At 46.7% G+C, this 21,275-nt stretch overlaps 1 protein-coding gene across 3 annotated transcripts in view; it reads right to left on the bottom strand.

Annotated features, from left to right (window-relative positions):
- Positions 1-14,499, bottom strand: part of LOC108922569 (monocyte to macrophage differentiation factor 2-like) — a 31,932-nt gene extending 17,433 nt beyond the window's left edge. For all 3 annotated transcript variants that reach the window (XM_018732776.2, XM_018732778.2, XM_018732777.2), the window contains exon 1: positions 13,391-14,499. In XM_018732776.2, coding sequence (XP_018588292.1) covers positions 13,391-13,419 — 29 coding nt within the window. In that variant the 5' untranslated portion in view covers positions 13,420-14,499. The remainder of the gene's footprint in view (positions 1-13,390) is intronic.
- Between the last annotated feature and the right edge of the window lie 6,776 nt (positions 14,500-21,275).

Below are 21,275 nucleotides of genomic sequence, written 5' to 3'. Positions count from 1 at the left end.
TGTGAGATTTGCACATTTACACATTTCTGTCCTTATCAAAATGACTCCTGGCTGCTTCAGTGCCATTTGTGGTACTGTATGAAACAGAACAGTTTAGTTTCCAAGATTACAATTGTATATACTAATGCAAACGACCTATAGTGTCAAATTGACCAAAGGGCCTTGCAGTAGTCAGTACCATTTCAGTGATAATTATACATGTGAAGTGTAAAACCGTATGTCACTTAAATTGACTTGGAGAAATGCATTTTCTATAACACAAAATAATATACTGCATGACTGTCCATTACAAAAACAGGTTTACACATGGGTGGGACATATCACCCAAGGCTTGAGAAAAAATACTTTATTATAAGAGGGAAATGGTTTGAAAATAAAAAAAAAAAACAAGTGTCCTGGTGGTGCAGCAAGTAGAGCTGCTGTCTGCTAGTACTGAGGCTACTCAGATGTAGGTTCAAAGCAAACAGAAATTTGCATGGAGTTTGCATGTTCTCCTCATGTTTACATGGGTTTCTTCCCATTGCCCAAAGAGGTGGACTAGTGATTCTAAATTGTACATAATGTGTACATGTGGCTACACTGATGCCCTGTCTACAATGTACCCTGATTAGTCCAGCACCATGTGCTTCTGGGATTGAGGTGAAGTTGTTAATGACAATGAGCAAGCAACACTGATCCTTTGAAATCTCCAACAAAACAGTCTCCCATTAAAAGGGTGCAATAAAGAGAAAGAAAGACAAAGCCAACTGCACTAAATGGCACTTCTGTTTCTCTCCAAAAATGCCCTGAGCCTTAAACCCAGGAGCCTTGTGAGCATGAGGACATGTTCAACAGAAGAAGTATTCATCAGGGCAGAACCCTGCCAGTGGTCAGCCTTGAAATTTCTTGGTTGAGAGTGGTCTAGCTCCTCTTTTCATCAAGACAGTCAAAAACCAAAGCTTTATGTATTTGTCAGCTGTGACACATAGGCAAGACATTGAATGTTGGAATAAGCAACACTGATGGAGCCCACTGTATTTTGCCTGTGCATCCACAAAATATTTTTTGACCATCTTCTAACACCTATGGCAGTCAAATGTACACTGCTAGCCCAAGCTACAGGATGAGTGGCATCCTTTTAGGACCAATGCAGCAACCCATAACTGCAGTGTAGATTTTGTAAAGACCTACTGCATTTACATTTATTCACTTAGCAGACACTTTTCTCCAGAGCAACTTATAACAAACATCATGCAGTGTTACTAGCCCACACACCTTATTCACCAAGGTGACTAACACTGCTAGATACACTAGTTACAATAGGTCACTCATCCATACACCAGTGGAACACACTCTCTCTGTGACACTCAGACACTATGGGGGAACATGAACAGCATGTCTTTGGACTGTGGGAGGAAACAAGAGCACCCAGAGGAAACCTGCATAGACACAGGGAGAACATGCAAACTTCACACAGACTGAGGGGGGATCAAACCCATGTCCTCTCACACAACCCAGGTGCTGTGAGACAACAGCACTACTCGCTGTGCCACCATGCCGCCACTAGTATGTCTTATTGATGTGACAACAACAAGAGGTAGCGGATAAAAGTGCGAGTGCCAAGGTCCAAGCACTGGTTGCCAAAAAGAAGCTGTGGTGATACGTCTCACTTCCTGTCACTCACTACTATGGGCTGCTGATTAACTTATCAAGTCAATAGCTGCTCACCATTGGCACTCTCTGGCTATTCCTGTCCAACTCAGCTGAGGCTCAAGTTGTACATCAAAAGTGTTTTCGCACACCACTCGTTGACAACTGTGTGTGAGAATTTGATTCCCAATGTAAGAAACATGTGGAATACAGGTTAGATACTGGTTCTGAGGTCCTGCCACAGGTATGGAGAATGAAGTCTGAAATTTACATTTGCCAAAACATTTTATTGCTTAATGGGGGGGGGGAAAGAGCCTCATTGAAATGTCCTTCTGATGACTGTATTTGAAACACACAAAATGAGGACTTCAGTTAACCAAATACCTTGAATAAAAAAACTGGACATTAATTCATTTAGCTGACACTTTTCTCCAAAGCAACTTACAGTGATAAGTTACCTACAATTATTTACCCATTTATACAGCTGGGCAATTTTAACTGGAGCAGTTTAGGGTAAGTACTTTGCTGAAAGGAACTACAGCTGGATGTGTGATTCAAACCTGCAGCCTTTGGGTCCAAAGGAAACAGCTCTAACCACTACACAATCAGCTGTCCACATGCAAAAATCTGGCCTGAGATCCCTCAATTTACAAAACTTGGCTTTTGATACCCAATTATTGATTTAGGGAACAAACACACACTTTCTGAACCGCTTGTCCCATTCGGGGTCGCGGAGAGCTAGAGCCTAACCTGGCAACACAGGGCATAAGGCTGGAGGGGGAAGGGGACACACCCAGGACGGGATGCCAGTCTGTCGCAAGGCACCCCAAGCGGGACTCGAACCCCAGACCCACCGGAGAGCAGGACCTGGTCCAACCCACTGCACCACCGGAACAAAAACACTACCTAATAAAGTGATGTTTTTTTGAATCTGCAGTTTTATAAAGTTGTTCACAATAAACTTGACGTGCTCAGTGGATCCTTGCTTGGTTTATTGCTCATTCTGCAGAGAGCTGATCACAACACCAACACCACAGTTCAGAACCGCTTGTCCATAAACTGGGTCGCGGGGAACCTGGAGCCTTCCCTGCAAACACAGGGCGTAAGGCCGGAAGGGAGGGGACACACCCAGGACGGGAAATGCCAGTCTGGCCGCAAGACGCATATTTACTTCTTGTCCAAGGTAGACGTATTCCTCCACCTCCTCTATTTCATCGCCTTGAACCACTATTCGGCCCCTTGTTGCGTAATCTGACCGCATGAACTTGGTCTTCATGCGGTTCATTTTGAGGCCTACTCTCGAGCTTCTGATGTCTAGCTCGGTTAGCATGGTCTGAAGTAGATCTGTGGTTTCGGCGACGAGGACGATATCGTCAGCGAAACGGAGGTGGGTCAGTAGCTCGCCGTTGATGTTTACGCCGCCCTTCCAGTCGATGTCTCTGAAGATCTGCTCGAGACATGTGGTGAAGAGCTTCGGAGAGATGGTGTCTCCTTGTTTGACGCCCTTCTCGACTGGTATTCTAATCGGCGACGACAGCAGAGCGATGTCGGTGGTACATCCGGAATTCGCCTCCCGTAGGAGTTCGATGTATTGCGCCTCGACTCCTTGCATCTCCAACGACTTTAGCACTGCGTTGATCTCGACGCTGTCGAAGGCCTTCTCATAGTCCACGAACGCGACGCATAGTGGCAGCCTGTACTCTTTCGCTCGCTCCAGCAATTGGGTCAGAGTGAAGATGTGATCCATCGTGCTGTAGGTTCTTCGGAAGCCTGCTTGTTCCCTTGGTTGTTGTCCATCCAAGTGTTCTGATAATCGTGTTAGGATTATCTTCGTGAACAGCTTGTAGATGTGGGACAAGAGGCATATGGGACGATAGTTCTTCAGGTCTTCTCTATCTCCCTTCTTATACAGCAGGATGGTTCTCGACTCTTTCCACTGCGATGGTATCTTGCACGTGTTCAGATAGTGACTGAACCGTTCGGCGAGGATTTTCCAGAGCTGTTCTCCGCCCAACTTCAGCATTTCAGATGTTATGCCATCTTTCCCCGGTGCTTTTTCCCTCTTCATCAAATTGACGGCCCTTTCAACCTCACTTACGAGAATGGGGGGCACATTCTCCTTCCTTTGAAGTGACGGTGGTGGTTCAATCTTCACAGCAGATTTAAAAAGCTTAGTGTAAAAGTCTTTACAGATCTTTACCACCTCGCCTCTTTCATCGGCTGTAGCACCATCCGAGTTCTTCAGCTTCGTCACTTCCGATTTATAGAGTGCCATCCCCCTTTCACATTTCTTGAGGCTCTTCCTTTCCTCGGCGGCCTTCAGGAGCTTTTCCATCCGGTATTTTTCGAAGTCTCTCTTCAGCTGCAGTCGTATCACCCTGCTGAGAATGGAATATTCAAGGTGATCTTCCGCAGTCCTCTTCATGTTCTTTCTCTTCTCGAGAAGTTTTTTGGTTTCTTCCGAGATTCTTCCCTTCTGCTCCCTTGGGCCCGCCTCCTTTGCCTCCCTCAAGCATTCCTTCAGTTTCTCGATCAGTGAGTCATAATCATCGTCAATTCCGTCAATTCGGCACCAGGATTTCCTCTCCATCGCTTCCTGCAGTCGCTTTCCATCGTAGACCTTCACACGTTCTTCCCTCGACGTCAGCTGCAGTGTCTTCTTCTCCTTTGTCCTGTCGATGACGATCTTGGCCCTGAGCAGGCGGTGATCGCTGCCGGTGTTGAATGGCGTTACGACAGAACGTCTTGCAGAATGCGCCGCTTGTCGACCAGGATGTAGTCGATCTCATTGCGATGTGCAGCGTTAGGGGCTATCCAGGTCCATCTTTTCTCGCTGTTCTTGAACAGGCTGTTCCCGATGTAGATTTTTCTCGCCTCTACCATAGTGACCAAACGTTCCCCTCTTTCATTTCTTTCTCCAGTTCCAAACTTTCCAACATACCTTTCACCTTGCCTCCCTTTTCCGACCTTTGCATTGAAGTCTCCCATCACGACGGTGTAAGTGGATTTCCGAGCTAGCACCATGTCTAGCTGGCGATAGAACTCTTCCACTTCATCGTCGTCGCTGGCACTGGTGGGAGCGTAGGTCTGGATGATCTTAAGGGTGGCCTTTCCCGAGAGGTTCACGTTGAGCACTCCGATACGCGATGACACAAAATGGCATGAGGCGATCTTCGTAGTCCATTCTTTGCTTATGATGAACCCGACACCCCCAACTGATCTGCTACCATCCGCTTTTCCTAGTCTTACAGCGCATCCATCTTCCCACCTCGCACTCATCTCCTTCTTCTGCCGAGTCTCGCACAGACCCAACACGTCGCATCTGATCTTCATCTTCTCCTCCATCAGGTGGTTCAATCCGTTCCCCCTTGCCAAAGACCTGCAGTTGTAGGTGCAAATGGCAAGGTTAGTCCTGTTCCGCGGCGGCTTCTTGGAACCTGAGATTCTTAGCGGCCTCTCGTCGCTCGGATGGCGTACCGCCGCCGTGGCACGGTCCGATTGACGTGCAGGGTACTGAGGCCCATTTCTTCGTGCTGTTTTAGCCAGAAAATGACGCCACCCCGCTGGCTAGGCGGGCAGGCCATTGCACCTCTTCAGTTTAGCTAGCTTCCAGCCTCTACAGGATGGACCATACGCCCGCTTCTGCTAAGGCGATCCACAAAAACACTACCTAATAAAGTGATGTTTTTTTGAATCTGCAGTTTTATAAAGTTGTTCACAATAAACTTGACGTGCTCAGTGGATCCTTGCTTGGTTTATTGCTCATTCTGCAGAGAGCTGATCAATTAAAAAGAAAAGTGGGAATTAGTAATTCTGGTACAGGAGTTTTCAATGAAGACAAAACTACTCTGGGTTTCCGAGCACGGTCTAGAAGCAGGGCGGCAGAGGTAACAGATACAATGCACTTTTGAATTATTTTCTGACGTGTGCCATAGCTTCTTAGAAAAGCATCTGCTGAATGAGCAAATGTACGTATTTTACATTGTGCTGAAGTCATACATTGATGCTTGTACACATGGTTTACAGCATTTTGGTGGGATTCAGAAAAACTTTCAGATGGACTGGGAATACATTATTATTCTTCTCCATTTAAAATAATGGGAAATAGGCTTTTGGTACCCTAAATTTCAATATCCTCTCTGTTTTCAGGAACTAAGTTCAGAAATCAAGGGATGCCTGCATCTGTATCTCTTCTGTAATCAACTGTCTTCTTTGTTTCTCTATCTGATGTATTTGGTTTTTTTTGCCTTATGCCTGTGTTAAAGTGCTCTGTGTCACTGCATGAGAAGAGCACTTTAACACAGGCATAAAAATAAATTGAACTGAACCTGAACTCAACGCACTCCTCAACGCTCAATGTTCTTAATTAATGCAGCAGAAGCACCGACATGAACAATTCACTGAGCAGCTACTGACATGACTGTTCACAAGTGTAACATGCTGAACTTTCACTGAGCTGGAAAGGAACTGAAAACCCAAAGGAGGCCAGATTTCAATGGGTTGTTTGTCCAGCTGGCTGTGTCGAAGAGCACCAGGGGAAGCCACTCTGCCGGCAAAAGGGACTGGGCTTTCACACTCTCGCCCCATTGTGAGACATGCTTACAACAACACAGAGCCTCTATTCTGTTTTCTCCAGGGAAATCACATCCAGGCCTAATCCGTACCTTTCTCCTAACAATTTTCATACATTATACTTCAAAGCAATGTGTTCTACTTCCAGGGAAACTAATTTAAACTGAGGTACAGAATGTAGGTGCTGTGCTGTTTACTATGATCATGCTGTCAGACCATAAGGAAACTCGCATACAAGTATAATGTTCCCTTGCAGGCCTCTAAGATGAGTCCGTGGACTCATAATAAATAAAATTGCCCCAAGCCATTCTTTATCCCTTACAGATGTACTGCAAATGCTCAAGCAGCTTAGACATGGAATTAATTCTCTCTTTTTAAAGTGTGGGAGGGGGACTTTGATCACAGCATCCTTTGTAAGCCTGAGCTTTACCGTTGGAGCAGACCTCAACACAATAGTCATTATGATGTTAGTTATTTTAAAAATACACGTGACATAGGAAGTAACAGTCTTCTAGTTCAGGTCACACACCTAGGTCAACACCCCCCACCAACTTCATCTGTTCCATGTGAAACACGCTTGTTTCATTTCGTATTCTAAATTACGTAATGTAACAAAGCTTAGGCAAAATGATGGTCGATGTCTGATGGGAAAAGCTGATTACAGTGTTAAATGAGTTCACGGCTCAAGCAAAAACAATTTTCTGCCATTCCTTCAGTGTGCAATGGATTGTGAAGGGCATCATGCACATGGTGTACAGGCCACACTGGTACAAGGATGCAAATTAAATCAGCATTTTTCACTCAGAAATATGCATCAGTTTTCAAATCATTATCTCACAGATTTGACATGTTCATGTGTTCTCATTAGTCAAGTCAAGAGAGGCTTTATTGTCATTTCAACCATTTGCAACAGTACACGTGAAGCAAAACAACATTTCTCCAGGACCATGATGCTACACAAAACAACACAGTTAGTGACACAGACTACATAAAGTGCACATGTGCAAGACTTGTGCAAACAGTGCTAGACATTACAACAATCACTAAAAACATGACAATAATTACTGAAACAGGACAATAGTTCCACTGTCACTCCTGAGTATTGAGGAGTCTGATGACTTGGGGGAAGAGCCCACTCTGTCAGACAACTCTATACTAGCTGTAGAAGCAGTTGTTCAGCACCCAAGCGTTCAGCTGGCAGTACATATATTCAACTTGTCCTTTATTACTGCACCAGCAGTCAAGATGGGCAAAAATGCCTTTGAATTGCATGTCTTAGGGGTGAAAGGCATTGTCAAGCACCAAACTGCAGTGGTTTTACCATCTTTTATTGTTCAAATTCAATTCGCAGTACAGCGGAGGCTTGGTGTTTGAGCTCTTCACCAAGGTCACACTGCTTGGCCAGCTATCGAGAATTGCAGAAGTACAAAACATTGCTGCAGCTTCCTGAGACTATAAACGCTGCAATAAGGAAGCCTCCTCCACAATTTAGAGAAGTTGTCTTTGTCTTTCACCAAGACAGCAATGGAATAACAGCATGATTGCCTGCTGCATCTCACACACACACACACACACACACACATACACACACACATTGTATGATCCAGCTCTCATCAATTCAAATTCAAAGTCAGCTGTTCTCCAAAACCAGGGGGAGAGTTTAGCATAGTTTGACATAGAGGTCTTCTTCAAACAGACTCACAAATAAGACAGTGATTCAACAGCAACTATGGAATAACAAAACATAGTGCGTGATAAATTATTAAGCACAAAAAATAATACTTTCAATACCTTCAATACAGCAGTGGAACACATACAATTAAACTGATTTTAATGCTATGTGACATTACTGCTTGTCTTTTCTTTTCTAAAACATTTTTGCTTATCAAGTTTCAAGTTTCAAGTTTACTGTCATAGATACAAGTACCATGTACATGTATCATGAAAATCTTCCTGAATGCTTCTCTACAGACTATGGGCAAGGACAATAGAAATACTGCACAGACAAAACAATGACAAACAAAACAGTGTCAATGACAGTAAATAACAATAGCAGCAATTACAGCAATAACAATAAATAATGGTAACAGTGGTAACAATAATGGTAGCAGTCAGAGAACTCAGAACGAGAGAATGAGAATTCTTGAAGTGACAGTGTAATTTACCAATGCGCTTGGGTGGAGCAGTCCAACTCTAGTTACTAAAGGTGGCACATTGGTTAGTGTTGTATAGTCTTACAGCAGTGGGGTAAAAGCTGTTCCTGTACCTAGCTGTGCGGGTTCGAATAGACCTAAGCCATTTTGCAGATGGCAGGGAGGAGAAAAGTGCCCGTGTGGGGTGACTATGATCTCTCATGATGCGCATCATCTTTCTGAGGCAGCGTGTGGTGTAGGTTTCCTTGACTGCTGGTAGCTGTGTGCCGATGATTTCCTCAGCTGTTTTGACCACCTTCCGTAGGGCTTTCTTGTCCTGTATGGAGCAGCTGCCACCCAAGGACGTAATACACCCTGTGAGGACAGACTCCACAGCACACCTGTAGAAAGTGGTGAGGACTATAGTGGATATCCTAGCTTTCTTCAGACGCCTGAGGAAGTGGAGGCGTTGATGGGCCTTTTTGATGGTCGATGCTGTGTGCTCAGTCCATGTGAGTTTGGCAGTGAGGGTGACCCCGAGGAATTTGAAGCTGTTGACCCTCTCTACCATGTCTCCTCCTACGTAGATGGGTGCCTGAACCGTATCCTGTTTCCTGAAGTCAATCACCAGCTCCTTAGCTTTACTGACATTTAGAGACAGGTTGTTGTCTTGGCACCGCTCTGCCAGGAGCCTCACCTCCTCTTTGTAGGCCGTCTCATCTCTGTTGGTGATCAGACCCACAATGGTGGTATCGTCAGCAAACTTTATGATGGTGTTGGAGCTGTGACTGGCCACACAGTCATGTGTGAACAGGGAGTATAGCGCTGGGCTCAGGACACTTCCCTGTGCCAGTGTTGAGGATCAGTGGGGAGGAGGTATTACTGCCAATCCGCACACGCTGGGGTCTGTTGGTGAGGAACTCTAGGATCCAACTGCACAATGTGGCATTCAGTCCCAACCCTAGTAGTTTCTGGATCAGCTTGGTTGGGATGACAGTGTTAAATGCTGAGCTAAAGTCTACAAACAACAGCCTTGCATAACAGTTTTTATTATCCAGGTGAGACAGAATGGAGTGATGTGTGTGTGATATTGCGTCTTCAGTGGATCTGTTGTGGCGGTAGGCAAACTGCAGTGGGTCCAGAGTGTCTGGGATGGTGTCCTTAATGTGTCCCAGCACCAGCCTCTCAAAGCATTTCATTGCAATGGGGTCGGTGTCACTGAGCGATAGTCATTAAGGCAGCTCACTTTGTTCTTCTTGGGAACGGGGATGATGGTGGTGTTTTTGAAACAAGTGGGTACAGTTGAGCTTTTTAAGGAGGTGTTAAATATGTCCGTGAACACAGCAGCCAGTTGTTCACTGCATGTTTTTAAAACTCGCCCTGAAATTCCGTCCGATCCAGCAGCTTTGCGGATGTTGACTCGGCTAAAAGTTCTTCTTACCTGTGCCACAGAGACGGTGAGACTGGTGTTATCATGTACTGTGGGGATGCGCAGTGGGGGGTCTTCGTTCTCGAACTCGAAGCGGCCATAAAACGCATTCAGTTTGTCTGGGAGAGACGCAGCGGCACCTATCAATGACCGCCTTTGTGGTTTATAATCCGTTAATGTTTGGATTCCCTGCCACAGCCTACGTGCATCTTGAGTGCAGTTAAACTGTGATTCCACCTTCCTGCTATATTCCTGTTTCACGCTGACGATGGCTTTGCAGAGCTCGTACTTGCTCTTCTTGTACGCGTCTGTGTCTGAAACGCACAAGTTCGCGCGTGGATCTTATTTCAGATTTTGGCGGTAATCCACGGTTTTTGGTTGGGGAATAAGCGGACTGTTTTATGTGGTATGCAGATATTTACACAGTACCCGACGAAGTCTGTGACCACTGTAGCATACTCGTCCAGATTGGAGGATGAGTTTCTGAACATGTCCCAGTCCATGGAGTCAAAGCAGTCCTGGAGCCTTTCCTCCGCTTCTGGTGTCCAGCGCTGTACAGTGCGCGTCACAGGTTCCTCTCGCTTCAGTTTCTGCTTGTAGACCAGGAGCAGCAGAATCGAGGCGTGATCTGACTGCCCGAGGTGTGGACGCAGCAGGGAGTGGTACGCACCTTTGTGTGAAGTGTAGCAGTGGTCGAGGGTGTTTGAGCCTCTGGTGGGGCAGGAGATGTGCTGATGGTACTCTGGGTACACATTCCTGAAGTCGGCTTGGCTAAAGTCCCCAGAGATAATGAACAGTCCATCTGGGTGCTTGTTCTCGTACTTAGTGACGATGTGGTACAGTTCGTTCAGCGCGCTGTGTGTGTTCCCTTGGGGTAGGATGTAAACTGCGGCCATGAGCACAGCCAAGAACTCCCTGGGCAGGTAGAATGGTCGGCATTTGATCAGGAGGCATTCAAGGTCCGGAGTGCAGTTCTGCGCAATCACTTCCACATTCATGCACCATGCATTGTTAATAAGAAAGCATACGCCCCCTCCTCTCTTTTTCCCCAATAAATCAGTCCAATCTGCATGGTAGATTGAGAAGCCCTCGGGCTGGACCGCGTGGTCCGGTGTGCTGGCGGTGAGCCACGTCTCCGTAAAGCAGAAAACACGGCAGTTCCGTTAATCTCTTCGGAATTTAAGTCGCCCTCTGAGATCGTCCAGTTTGTTGTCCAGAGACTGAACAACTGAACATTGGACAGGAAAATGCTGGGCATCGGAGGTCGTAACCCGCGGTGTTCTGCTCTCACCTGAACGCCCCTGAACGCCAGCCCTGCGGCCTCGTTTCCGAGATCGCGTCTTCTGTGTGGTCTCAGGTGGGACGCGGTCATGATGTTGTTCACAGCAGAGCGAAGGTAGCGAGTTTGGCTCTCTAACGCCAAGAATTGCATCTAATCACACTGTTTCACGTATTTGCACAAGTGTTTGGTGGTCATAAGTAATAAGAGAATAAACTGGCTGGAAGAACAATGACACAAACAAAATAATATACACTAAACTAACAAGTCTGCGAGGAGAGGCAATCAACGCGTCGCCTCGTGCCAGCGCCATGTTCATAACACTATGACTTGCACTATGCACTATGACTTACACTATGAAACATCTATAGTGAGCATATCAAGAAGATTTTCAGAGATTACATAATCACGTACTTCACTGCACGTGCCAAACTGTAAGAGTATGTGGTCTTTGACAAGTGCAAGAATACACAACATTTTCTTCAAGGTTTGGCAGGATTTTCAGTTTTTTGACTTGTCACGGTTGTCATTATTGTTACTATTAGTCATATCAGCAGCACTACTAAAATATGACCACTTGCTAATAAACTAAAGCACTATTTCAGCAGATCTATCTTCAACAGTTTATGTTTAAAGTTTCTTTCTGCCCACAGACGTGTCTCCATGTATGCAGGTCATGTTAGAACCAACCCTGTGATGTTGATTCAGCAAAATATTCAGTCTACAGGCATCGTCCTGGTCTTTAGGTTGAAATACCTGCGCCTCTGGACCCTGCTGGGCTGAGTCTCGGTGCTTCCCATCCTCTCCATTTACTTAAACATCACGATTGCCTCAACAGGCTAGATAAAACACACCAACACGGCCAAAGTCCACACAGGTTTGTTCCGGAAAGATCTTGCTCTCAGCAGCTGTTCTATCTGCAGGGCAAATGCCTTCCAAGGCACTGATGTGCAGGGGGTTCCTGAGACAACGATCAGAAAAACTCGACATATATCCCACATATTCACTGTATTTGAACTGTTACTGTATCCCAAAAATGCACAAGCTCCCTTTGTTTCATCACACACAATTTTAAAACATGCGGCAGTTACAAACACTCTCACACTGTTATAGTTATTACTATTACCTGCAGCATGTCTGTGTATGATGGGCTCCCATACTGCATCTATACGCATTATTACATCTTCTCATTTACGCTACGGATGCAAAACAACCAGAAAAGCTGTCTCCTTCATTACAAATCCTGTACCAGTGTGCCTGTGCAGCATCTGTCCATTTTGTCCCTTACTTGCTTCACACGTGGTGAATAAGAGAACTGACTGGCAATCACTTGTGGGGCCCTTTCAATATGACAACTTCATACATCAGTGGCGTCACCCAGTGCGGTAACTCATGGTGTCACCCCATCAGTAACGTTTTTTGCACTAATCTATTGTTACTCGTAAATCGTAATTCCCGTATCACTAAATGTAACTGAAATAGTGACATAAGCAACTAGAAAAATAAAATTACACATTTAAAGTACAATATTGTACGCACAGCCTAAATCATTTAGTAAATATATTCATATTTACATATTTTCATGTGGTTAAGTGAAAATTCGGTAGGAAAACAATAGATTAATTCGAAGTAAAACGTTTAAGAACTACATCAAAAATTATGTTTATTTCAACGCTATTCATACAGGTTCACAAATATTTATTATCACAATACTGCAGTTAAAACACTAGAGAAATGTGACAAAATCAGCGACTATAAAAACAGCAGCAGCGACAAGACCGCACGCTTTTAGTGCGTGCAGACGAAACCACGTGATTCGAAGCGTCACTGTAATTGGATAATAATGATAGCTTCGAACGAAGCGTATTAAGGTTGAAAAAGTCAATTAGTATAGAGTTTTCGCCTCGTAGGTATATTGATACATGTAAGCAGGGCTTACGAAAATGTTTCTGTTCTAACTACACAGAGATACTTTTATAAAAAATGATTTTTTTTTTTTGCAGAAACACTGCACAAAAAAATTGATAGACAGTCAACTTTGGTGTCACCCCCTGTGTCACCCGGCGCGGTCCGCAGCCCCCTAGTGTCGTGATTGCATACGTTTTTCTCTGAGTGGTTCTTGTGCCTGTTCCCATTTTTCCCCAGGTTCTCACTCCATGCTGCGACTTTATGAGTGTATCATGGAGCAATGTAATGAAATCGATATTCTGTAATATATCAGAGGGAGCAGTAAACTGCACACACGGGCTCAATCTCGAGAGAGCATCAAGTCTTGTGGGTCACAAGCGTGGCGCGTCACAGAGAGCAACTTTCCGCGCTTTCAGGAAACATCTGTATCGCTCACATTACCTTCCATACTTGCTCTTCTTGAAGTCCATAGTGAGGAAGCCAGTTGAACATGTCGCCTTGCTGTGTCACTTCACGGAGTTCCTGTGCTTACAGCAGTGCAGCGCTGATGGCAGGTGCCGTCAAAGCGGGAGCGGAGAAGAGTGAGGCGTTGCGAGGCGAAGCCGGTGGACAGGACAGAAGGGCACGGAACGGAAAGCAGCGCAGCACAGCACGCGCCTCCCGCGCATTCTCGTCACTCCCAGTGCACGAGCGCGCGCTCTCTAGAGAGAGAAAGAGAGAGGGAGAGTGTGTGTGAGTGTGTAAGAACCATGCGAAACGACCGAAACTGTTTTAATTTTAATAACTGTTTTAATTAATCATTTAAAGACAAACTAAAACGGAATAATTTTTAAATTATACAACCCGAACTGTTTATTTCACGCTCCGTCTGTTTACTGGAACGGCTGACAGCTACATCGTTTAAAAAACAAATATATTTTAATGCAAATCAGGGTACCAGTATTGTCTTTCCTTCTTTTCAATGGAATCACCAATAATGGTGTAGTCTGTAAATACCAAGACTGGCCGCGCTGCTTGGCTGTGACTGAGCTCCAAAGCCATCATAAGCAACATGCATGTGCCGACTGCTTACGCCTTTAGCACCGTCACACCGAGGCCAGTCTTGGAATATATTCACAGTATCACGTACTGTATATAGTTTGGCGTCCTGTAATGTTTCGTGTTTCCACACCAGCAAACGAAACTGGCCCGTATTGTTCGACTCCTTAGCGAACCTTGGTATAAATTTCGGTCTCTTTTTTTAAATTTTTTTTTTAAAAAAAAAAGAACGACATGCAAACTCCGGCTTCCACAAAACTTCCCCAATTCCAGTTCCACGGATACACTCTTTCACCGTATTGCCTGTTTATTAGGCTGCAAACAGAACTGCAATACAGTATGATACTATGGTCACTGTAAAAATCATGTATTGCGTTCATTTATTGATTCAGTTCTGCTATTCCACGTAGATCTGCATGTCTTCATCATGCATGTCTGCATATCTTCAATCCTACTTTTGACCTATAAGGCAATACATGGCATTACTCCGGCTTACCTTTGTGAGATCATTAATTTTTATATCCCAGGACAATATCTCCGTTCATTAGATGCAGGTTACCTTAAAGTACCTGTGATCAATAAGACCTCAATAGGAGGTCGCGCCTTTAGTTATAGAGCACCTAAACTGTGGAATAGTCTACCAGTTACTGTCAGAAATGCCCTGTCTGTTTCTGTTTTCAAATCCCGACTAAAGACTTACATGTTCACTCAGGCATTCCACCTTGTAATGTAATTCGACCTGCCTTTGTCGTTTATTTTATCACCTTTACAAAAATACATTTTAAATTTACTTAAGTAACAAATTACTAACTCTGTCCTATCTTCTCGTTGAGCACTACCTTGCTACATAAGACCTGAGGAAGCCGGCCAGTGGTGACAGACGAATCCCATGCAGACCGAGGATGATGTCCATCTGCCATGACGATCGAGACGTTCCATGCCGAGCTGGGGATCCAAGATGCCATTTACCAACATTATAATTACTTGTTAAACACACACACACAAACATTTTCTGAACCACTTGTCCCATACGGGGTCACAGGGAACCAGAGCCTACCCGGCAACACAGAGCGTAAGGCCAGAAGGGGAGGGGACACACCCAGGACGGGACGCCAGTCCGTCACAAGGCACCCCAAGCGGGACTCAAACCCCAGACCCACTGGAGAGCAGGACCCGGTCCAACCCATTGCGCCACCACACCCCCACTACTTGTTAAACACTGACTTACAAATTATTACTTTCTAGAATGCCCAGGAGGGGTGGGCTACCACTGGCCCGTGGACCCCCAGAGGTTTTTTCTCCCTCAACCTTCAGTTGGGAGTTTTTGTTCCTTTCCCCGGTGGCCAGTAGGTATACTTATAGCTCTATAATAAGTTCTTCATTATGGTAGCCATTAGTTGACTGTCTTCTTTGTTTGTATCAATTTTTCTTGCTGTATGCCTCTGTTAAAGCGCTCTATAAAAATAAAATAAAGAAATAAATTAGACACATACATCTGTCATGTTTATCCTGAGAAATGTTTTTAAAATGGAATGTAAGGATGTTTTGTGTTGTGGAATGTTGGAATTTTTTTTTTGTTCTTATGATATTGAATAAAGTATGGATTTTTTTTTCTTTCACTAGCAGTCTTGACAAAAACACTTCAGACACTATAAGAAGTACAGAACACTGGAGAATCCCCCAGGTCACTCCCAGCCCCCCCACTGTGCCATATGGCTAAGGGGCTACCCCCGGAACTCCCCAGAATTCCCCTCTCAAACACTGAACATAAATAGAATAACAACCAATCAACACAAGACACACACAACTGTGTACATGTGGTGTCTGAAAGGAAGGTACACCGTTCTTTGGAGGTTTTACTGAAACAAAGCACTGGAACACTCAGAGTGCACAAATAAAAGAGTTTATTAAGAGCAGTAGCTCATGTCACAATCTCACTTCACGCCATGTAACCTCTTCTGTTACCGCGCTATATATAATGCAACCTATAATAATTCCCGCTTAAATTACAAATTAACCAATGACAATTAACTTTTGTCAACTTACACTCTATAGGCTGGCAGGAACTTGTCTTTTACAAAACTCTCAATGATTTGTTCTCGGTGTAAAACACCACAGTACACACATGAACTCCCCTCAGCACCGTTACATTGCCCCCCCTTCAGCAGTTGTCCGTTCCGGCAACTGTCGAACCTGCCAACACAAAGTCCTGAAGATGCGGAAGCAACCTGCGCTCCCTCTTGGGTCTGGTCATCGGCGGTGAATCTGCTGGACCTGGCAGGCTTGCGACGGGGAGCTCCTGTGTGGGCTCCTCGGGATGGTAAGGAGCTAGTCTGTCGTGGCGTAGCACCACTGGGTGACGTCTGGGTCCCATCTTCACCCTGTACACCACACCTGTACACCACAGAGCCCGCGTTTCCTTCGTGGGCTGTAGACCCACACACGATCCCCTGGGTCCAGGGGACGCCTGCGACACTGCATGTCGTATGCGCTCTTCTGTTGCCCCCCACCTCTGTCAAATGGTGCCTCGCAAAAGCGTGCGCGGACTCCAAGTGCTGCCACAGTTGCTGCAGGTACTCCAGACCCGGTTCCCCACTTACCTCAGGCTCCAGCAGGCTACCGAAAGCTAAGTCCACTGGCGTCCTCAGTTTGCACCCAAACATAAGCAAGGTAGGGGTGCAGCCGGCTGACTCCTGGACAGCAGAGCGGCACACCCACAGAACCAGAGGCAGGTGTCTGTCCCCGCTAGTGTTGAGCGGCGAGCATGGAGAGCTGTGTGGTGATTGTGCAGTTAAACCGCTCCACCAGACCGTCGCTCTGCTGGTGAAGAGGTGTGGTGCGCGTCTTCCACACCTCCAGCCAGTCACACACCGCCTTCATGACCTGCGACTCAAAGTTCCTTCCCTGGTCGCTATGCAGCTCCTCCAGTGCCCCCAAGTGACAGAACATCTCCTCCACCAATCGCTGTGCCGTGGTAGCAGCACTCTGGTCCGGCACCGTGTATGCCTCGGGCCACTTGGTGAAGTAATCCATTGCCACGAGCACGTAGCAGTTGCCTCGCTCAGTCAGGGGGAAGGGTCCCAGCATGTCCACGCCGATGCATTCCATCGGGGCACTGGACTAAAGTCGTTGCAGAGGGGCGTGTGACCAGTTGCTGGGGCCCGTGCGTGCCATGCAGGTGTCGCAGCAGTGCACGAACAGCTGTACATTCTGCCGGCACCCTGCCCAGTGGAACCACTGGCGCAGCCGACGCAGCGTCTTCGCCACGCCAAAGTGCCCAATGCTGGCGGGTCCGTGCACTCGCTGCAACTCGTGCTCTCTGAGGGCACTGGGGATGAGGAGCTGCCACAGGACTTGGCCGCGCACCAGCCCCTCTCAACGCCAATACAACAGCCTCCCTCTTAAGATGAGGCTGTCCTACTGCGAGCAGTATGACTTGACAGTAGGTCCGTGCGGGGTCGCAGCAGTCCAGGGCTGGCGTTGCCCCGACTGTAGGAAGCCCCACACCACCACCAGCTTTGGATCGGCTTCCTGGGCCTGGCGGAAGAGCTCCGTGTCGTCAGCAGACCCCCCATTGCTTGCCATGTCCGCGGCCAGCACAGAGCAGGTCTTGTCTGCGGTCCCCCGCCGCTCCTCCAGCTGTCCAGGAGGGCTTTGCAGGGCACGCCCTCTATAAGGCAGGGCAGCCGGAGGCAGCAGGGCTTCCCTAAACGTCCCGCTGGGAAGGAGGGTACGCCCCGAGAGGGGGCAGAGTCACAGGATGAAACCCCCCTCATGGCGTCACACCTCTGCTGTTTCCCTGCGACGAGGCGGGGGTGGGCTCTCTGCAATGACGCACCTGGTGACCTCGTTTCCAACAACACCAGCAGATGATAGGCGGTCACTGGCGCGGGGGTGGTGCCTCGACTTGGCGCGCAACTTCTCCCTCAGCCTCATCATCATCCTCCAGGGAGTGGCAAGAATGCAAGGGGTCCTTCGTGTCCTTCAAGACGGCTTCCGCGCGTTCCGCCTCATGCTGCGCAGCGTTCATGTCAGCTGGGGCAGCGAGTCTGACATGTTGCTGCAGCCGTTCCGGGGCAAGCGCCCGGAAGAATGCTTGCAGCGCCAAGTCTTCTTGAATGGCTGCGGGGTACTGTGGGTACGCCCGCCGTGCCAGGAGCTGGATATCCGCAGCCAGTGCTCCAAGTGCTTCCCCTTTGCCGCACCGCCTGGCTGCGAGCTGCCCGTGGTAATAGTCCGCTGACTCTCACTGCCTGAATCGGCGTCTCAGGGCAGCCATGAGTGCGGACAGCTCCTGATGTTGATCCGCTCTCACGTCTAGCAGGATTGTCAGAGCTTTCCCTTCTAAAGCCAGTTCTAGCTGTGCCACTGTAGTCGCCGCGTCCCAGCCATTGTGCCACGCTGCTAGCTGGAGCTGTGCCTCGTAGGTCTCCCGCAGCTCCGCTCCTGAATATCGCAGCAGGCAGAGCGCCGTCCGCTGCGGTGTTTCTCCCAAGGCTGCTGTACGGGGCGTGCCGGTTTCTTCCTGTGTCGTTCCAAAGGGAGCCGCTTGCCGGTACACTGGTGGCGGTCCCCACAGCTGTTCCAGGGTGGTCAGCAGTTCTGTGGTCCTCCGGCGAAAATCTCCTGTTTGCAGAGAACGTTCTCTTCTGCGGTGTGTTTGTTGGGTCTGTTCACTCGAACCCTTTTCCATCCCACTCTAACACCAGTGTAGCATCTTCCCATGGAGCTACTAGAAACTGGCTCAGGAGTCAGGGTAAAACGAACGTGCTCTTTATTAGATGCGTACATGTCTTTCGCTAGTAGTCTTGACTTCAGACAGTACAAGTGGTATAGAACACTGGAGAATCCCCCTGGGTCACTCCGAGCCCCCCACTGCGCCCCACGGTTGAGGGGCTACCCCTGGAACTCCCCAGAATTCCCCTCAGCACCGTTACAATTTATTAGTAGACGTGTTTATTTTTATACAACATCCCTCTAACAGCATATTCTGTTTTCCTAGATCGTGAAGGGACAGCTGTGAGTGGGAAATGTTGGCAGTTGACAGCTGGAAAAAACTTAGTACACAAAAAAGTCACAATTTCACTGCGATATCTAATATCTTCCAGTATTGTGATATGTTTGTTATTGCATTTTAGCGGTGGTATTCTGTCAGTTTGTTTTAAAGACATTTAATAAAAACAAAAGCCGTCATAATTCTCTCTGATTTATAAGTTCCTAAAGAGCAGAACATCTTTTTGTTACACGGCAGTTCAATGTGTCATAAGGCTCGGTTAAAAACCAAAATATGTAATGGTAGAATAATGCCCTCAGCAGTTACTCTAGAGTCTATAGAGTAAATAAAATAAGTCAATATCTAATTTTTACTGAGGTTACTAGTTGATGCTGATTGACTAACGTAGCCATCGTCACATGTTACAACATTCAAGGCAACACACTGTTGTTGGTACTGAAAATTACATTTCCCATGCGAGGTGTTACGAAGCAATATTACACACACACACATTTTCTGAACCGCTTGTCCCATACGGGGTCGCGGGGAACCAGAGCCTAACCCGGCAACACAGGGCGTAAGGCCGGAGGGGGAGGGGACACACCCAGGACGGGGACGCCAGTCCGTTGCAAGGCACCCCAAGCGGGACTCGAACCCCAGACCCACTGGAGAGCAGGACCTGGTCGAACCCACTGCGCCACCGCACCCCCTAGCAATATTATTATTCTTTTATTATTTTTATTTTTCATAGAGCGCTCTTCTCACGCAGTGACACAGAGTGCTTTAACAGAGACATAAGGCAAGAAAAATTGATACAAACAAAGAAGACAGTCAACTAATGGCTACCATAATGAAGAACTTATTATAGAGCTATAAGTATACCTACTGGCCACCGGGGAAAGGAACAAAAATTCCCAACTGAAGGTTGAGGGAGAAAAAAAACCTCTGGGGGTCCACAGGCCAGTGGTTGCCGACCCCCCTGGGCATTCTAGAAAGTAATAATTTGTAAGCCAGTGTTTAACAAGTAATTATAATGTTGGTAAATGGCATCTTGGATCCCTGACTCGGCATGGAACGTCTCGATCGTCATGGCAGATGGACATCATCCTCTGTCTGCATGGGATTCGTCTGTCACCACTGGCTGGCTTCCTCAGGTCTTATGTAGCAAGGTAGTGCTCAACGAGAAGATAGGACAGAGTTAGTAATTTGTTACTTAAGTAAATTTAAAATGCATTTTTGTAAAGGTGATACAATAAACAATCAAGGCAGGTCGAATTATATTACAAGGTGGAATGCCTGAGTGAACATGTAAGTCTTTAGTCGGGATCTGAAAACAGAAACAGACGGGGCATTTCTGACAGTAACTGGTAGACTATTCCACAGTTTAGGTGCTCTATAACTAAAGGCGCGACCTCCTACTGAGGTTTTATTGATCACAGGTACCTTAAGGTAATCTGCATCTAATGAACGGAGATATTGTCCTGGGATATAAAAATTAATGATCTCACAAAGGTAAGCCGGAGTAATGCCATGTACTGCCTTATAGGTCAAAAGTAGGATTGAAGACATGCAGATCTACGTGGAATAGCAGAACTGAATCAATAAATGAACGCAATACATGATTTTCACAGTGACCATAGTATCATACTGTATTGCAGTTCTGTTTGCAGCCTAATAAACAGGCAATATGGTGAAAGAGTGTATCCGTGGAACTGGAATTGGGGAAGTTTTGTGGAAGCCGGAGTTTGCATGTCGTTCTTTTTTTTTTAAAAAAAAAATGTAAAAAAAGAGACCGAAATTTATACCAAGGTTCGCTAAGGAGTCGAACAATACGGGCCAGTTTCGTTTGCTGGTGTGGAAAGACGAAACATTACAGGACGCCAAACTATATACAGTACGTGATACTGTGAATATATTCCAAGACTGGCCTCGGTGTGACGGTGCTAAAGGCGTAAGCAGTCGGCGCATGCATGTTGCTTATGATGGCTTTGGAGCTCAGTCACAGCCAAGCAGCGCCATACTACAGCCAGTCTTGGTATTTACAGACTGCACCATTATGGTTGCCCACCCCTCCTGGGCATTCTAGGAAGTAACACACCCTGACGCCTGAGCCAGTTTCTAGTAGCTCCATGGGAGGATGCTACAATATCTACGGATTCCCTAAGATAGCTGATGGTTCCCTTATCGCGTCGTGTACCTTACTGCACCCTACTGTACTCTGTTGTACTGGCCGTCGTACAATTGTGCTATAGTCGCGGTGTTGTTGAACGAGAGCAGCAGTAGCATCCTCTATGG

The sequence above is a fragment of the Scleropages formosus genome, chromosome 3 (assembly GCF_900964775.1).
Source record: "Scleropages formosus chromosome 3, fSclFor1.1, whole genome shotgun sequence".
NCBI lineage: Eukaryota > Metazoa > Chordata > Actinopteri > Osteoglossiformes > Osteoglossidae > Scleropages > Scleropages formosus.
This window is presented reverse-complemented; position numbering and strand designations above follow the sequence as displayed.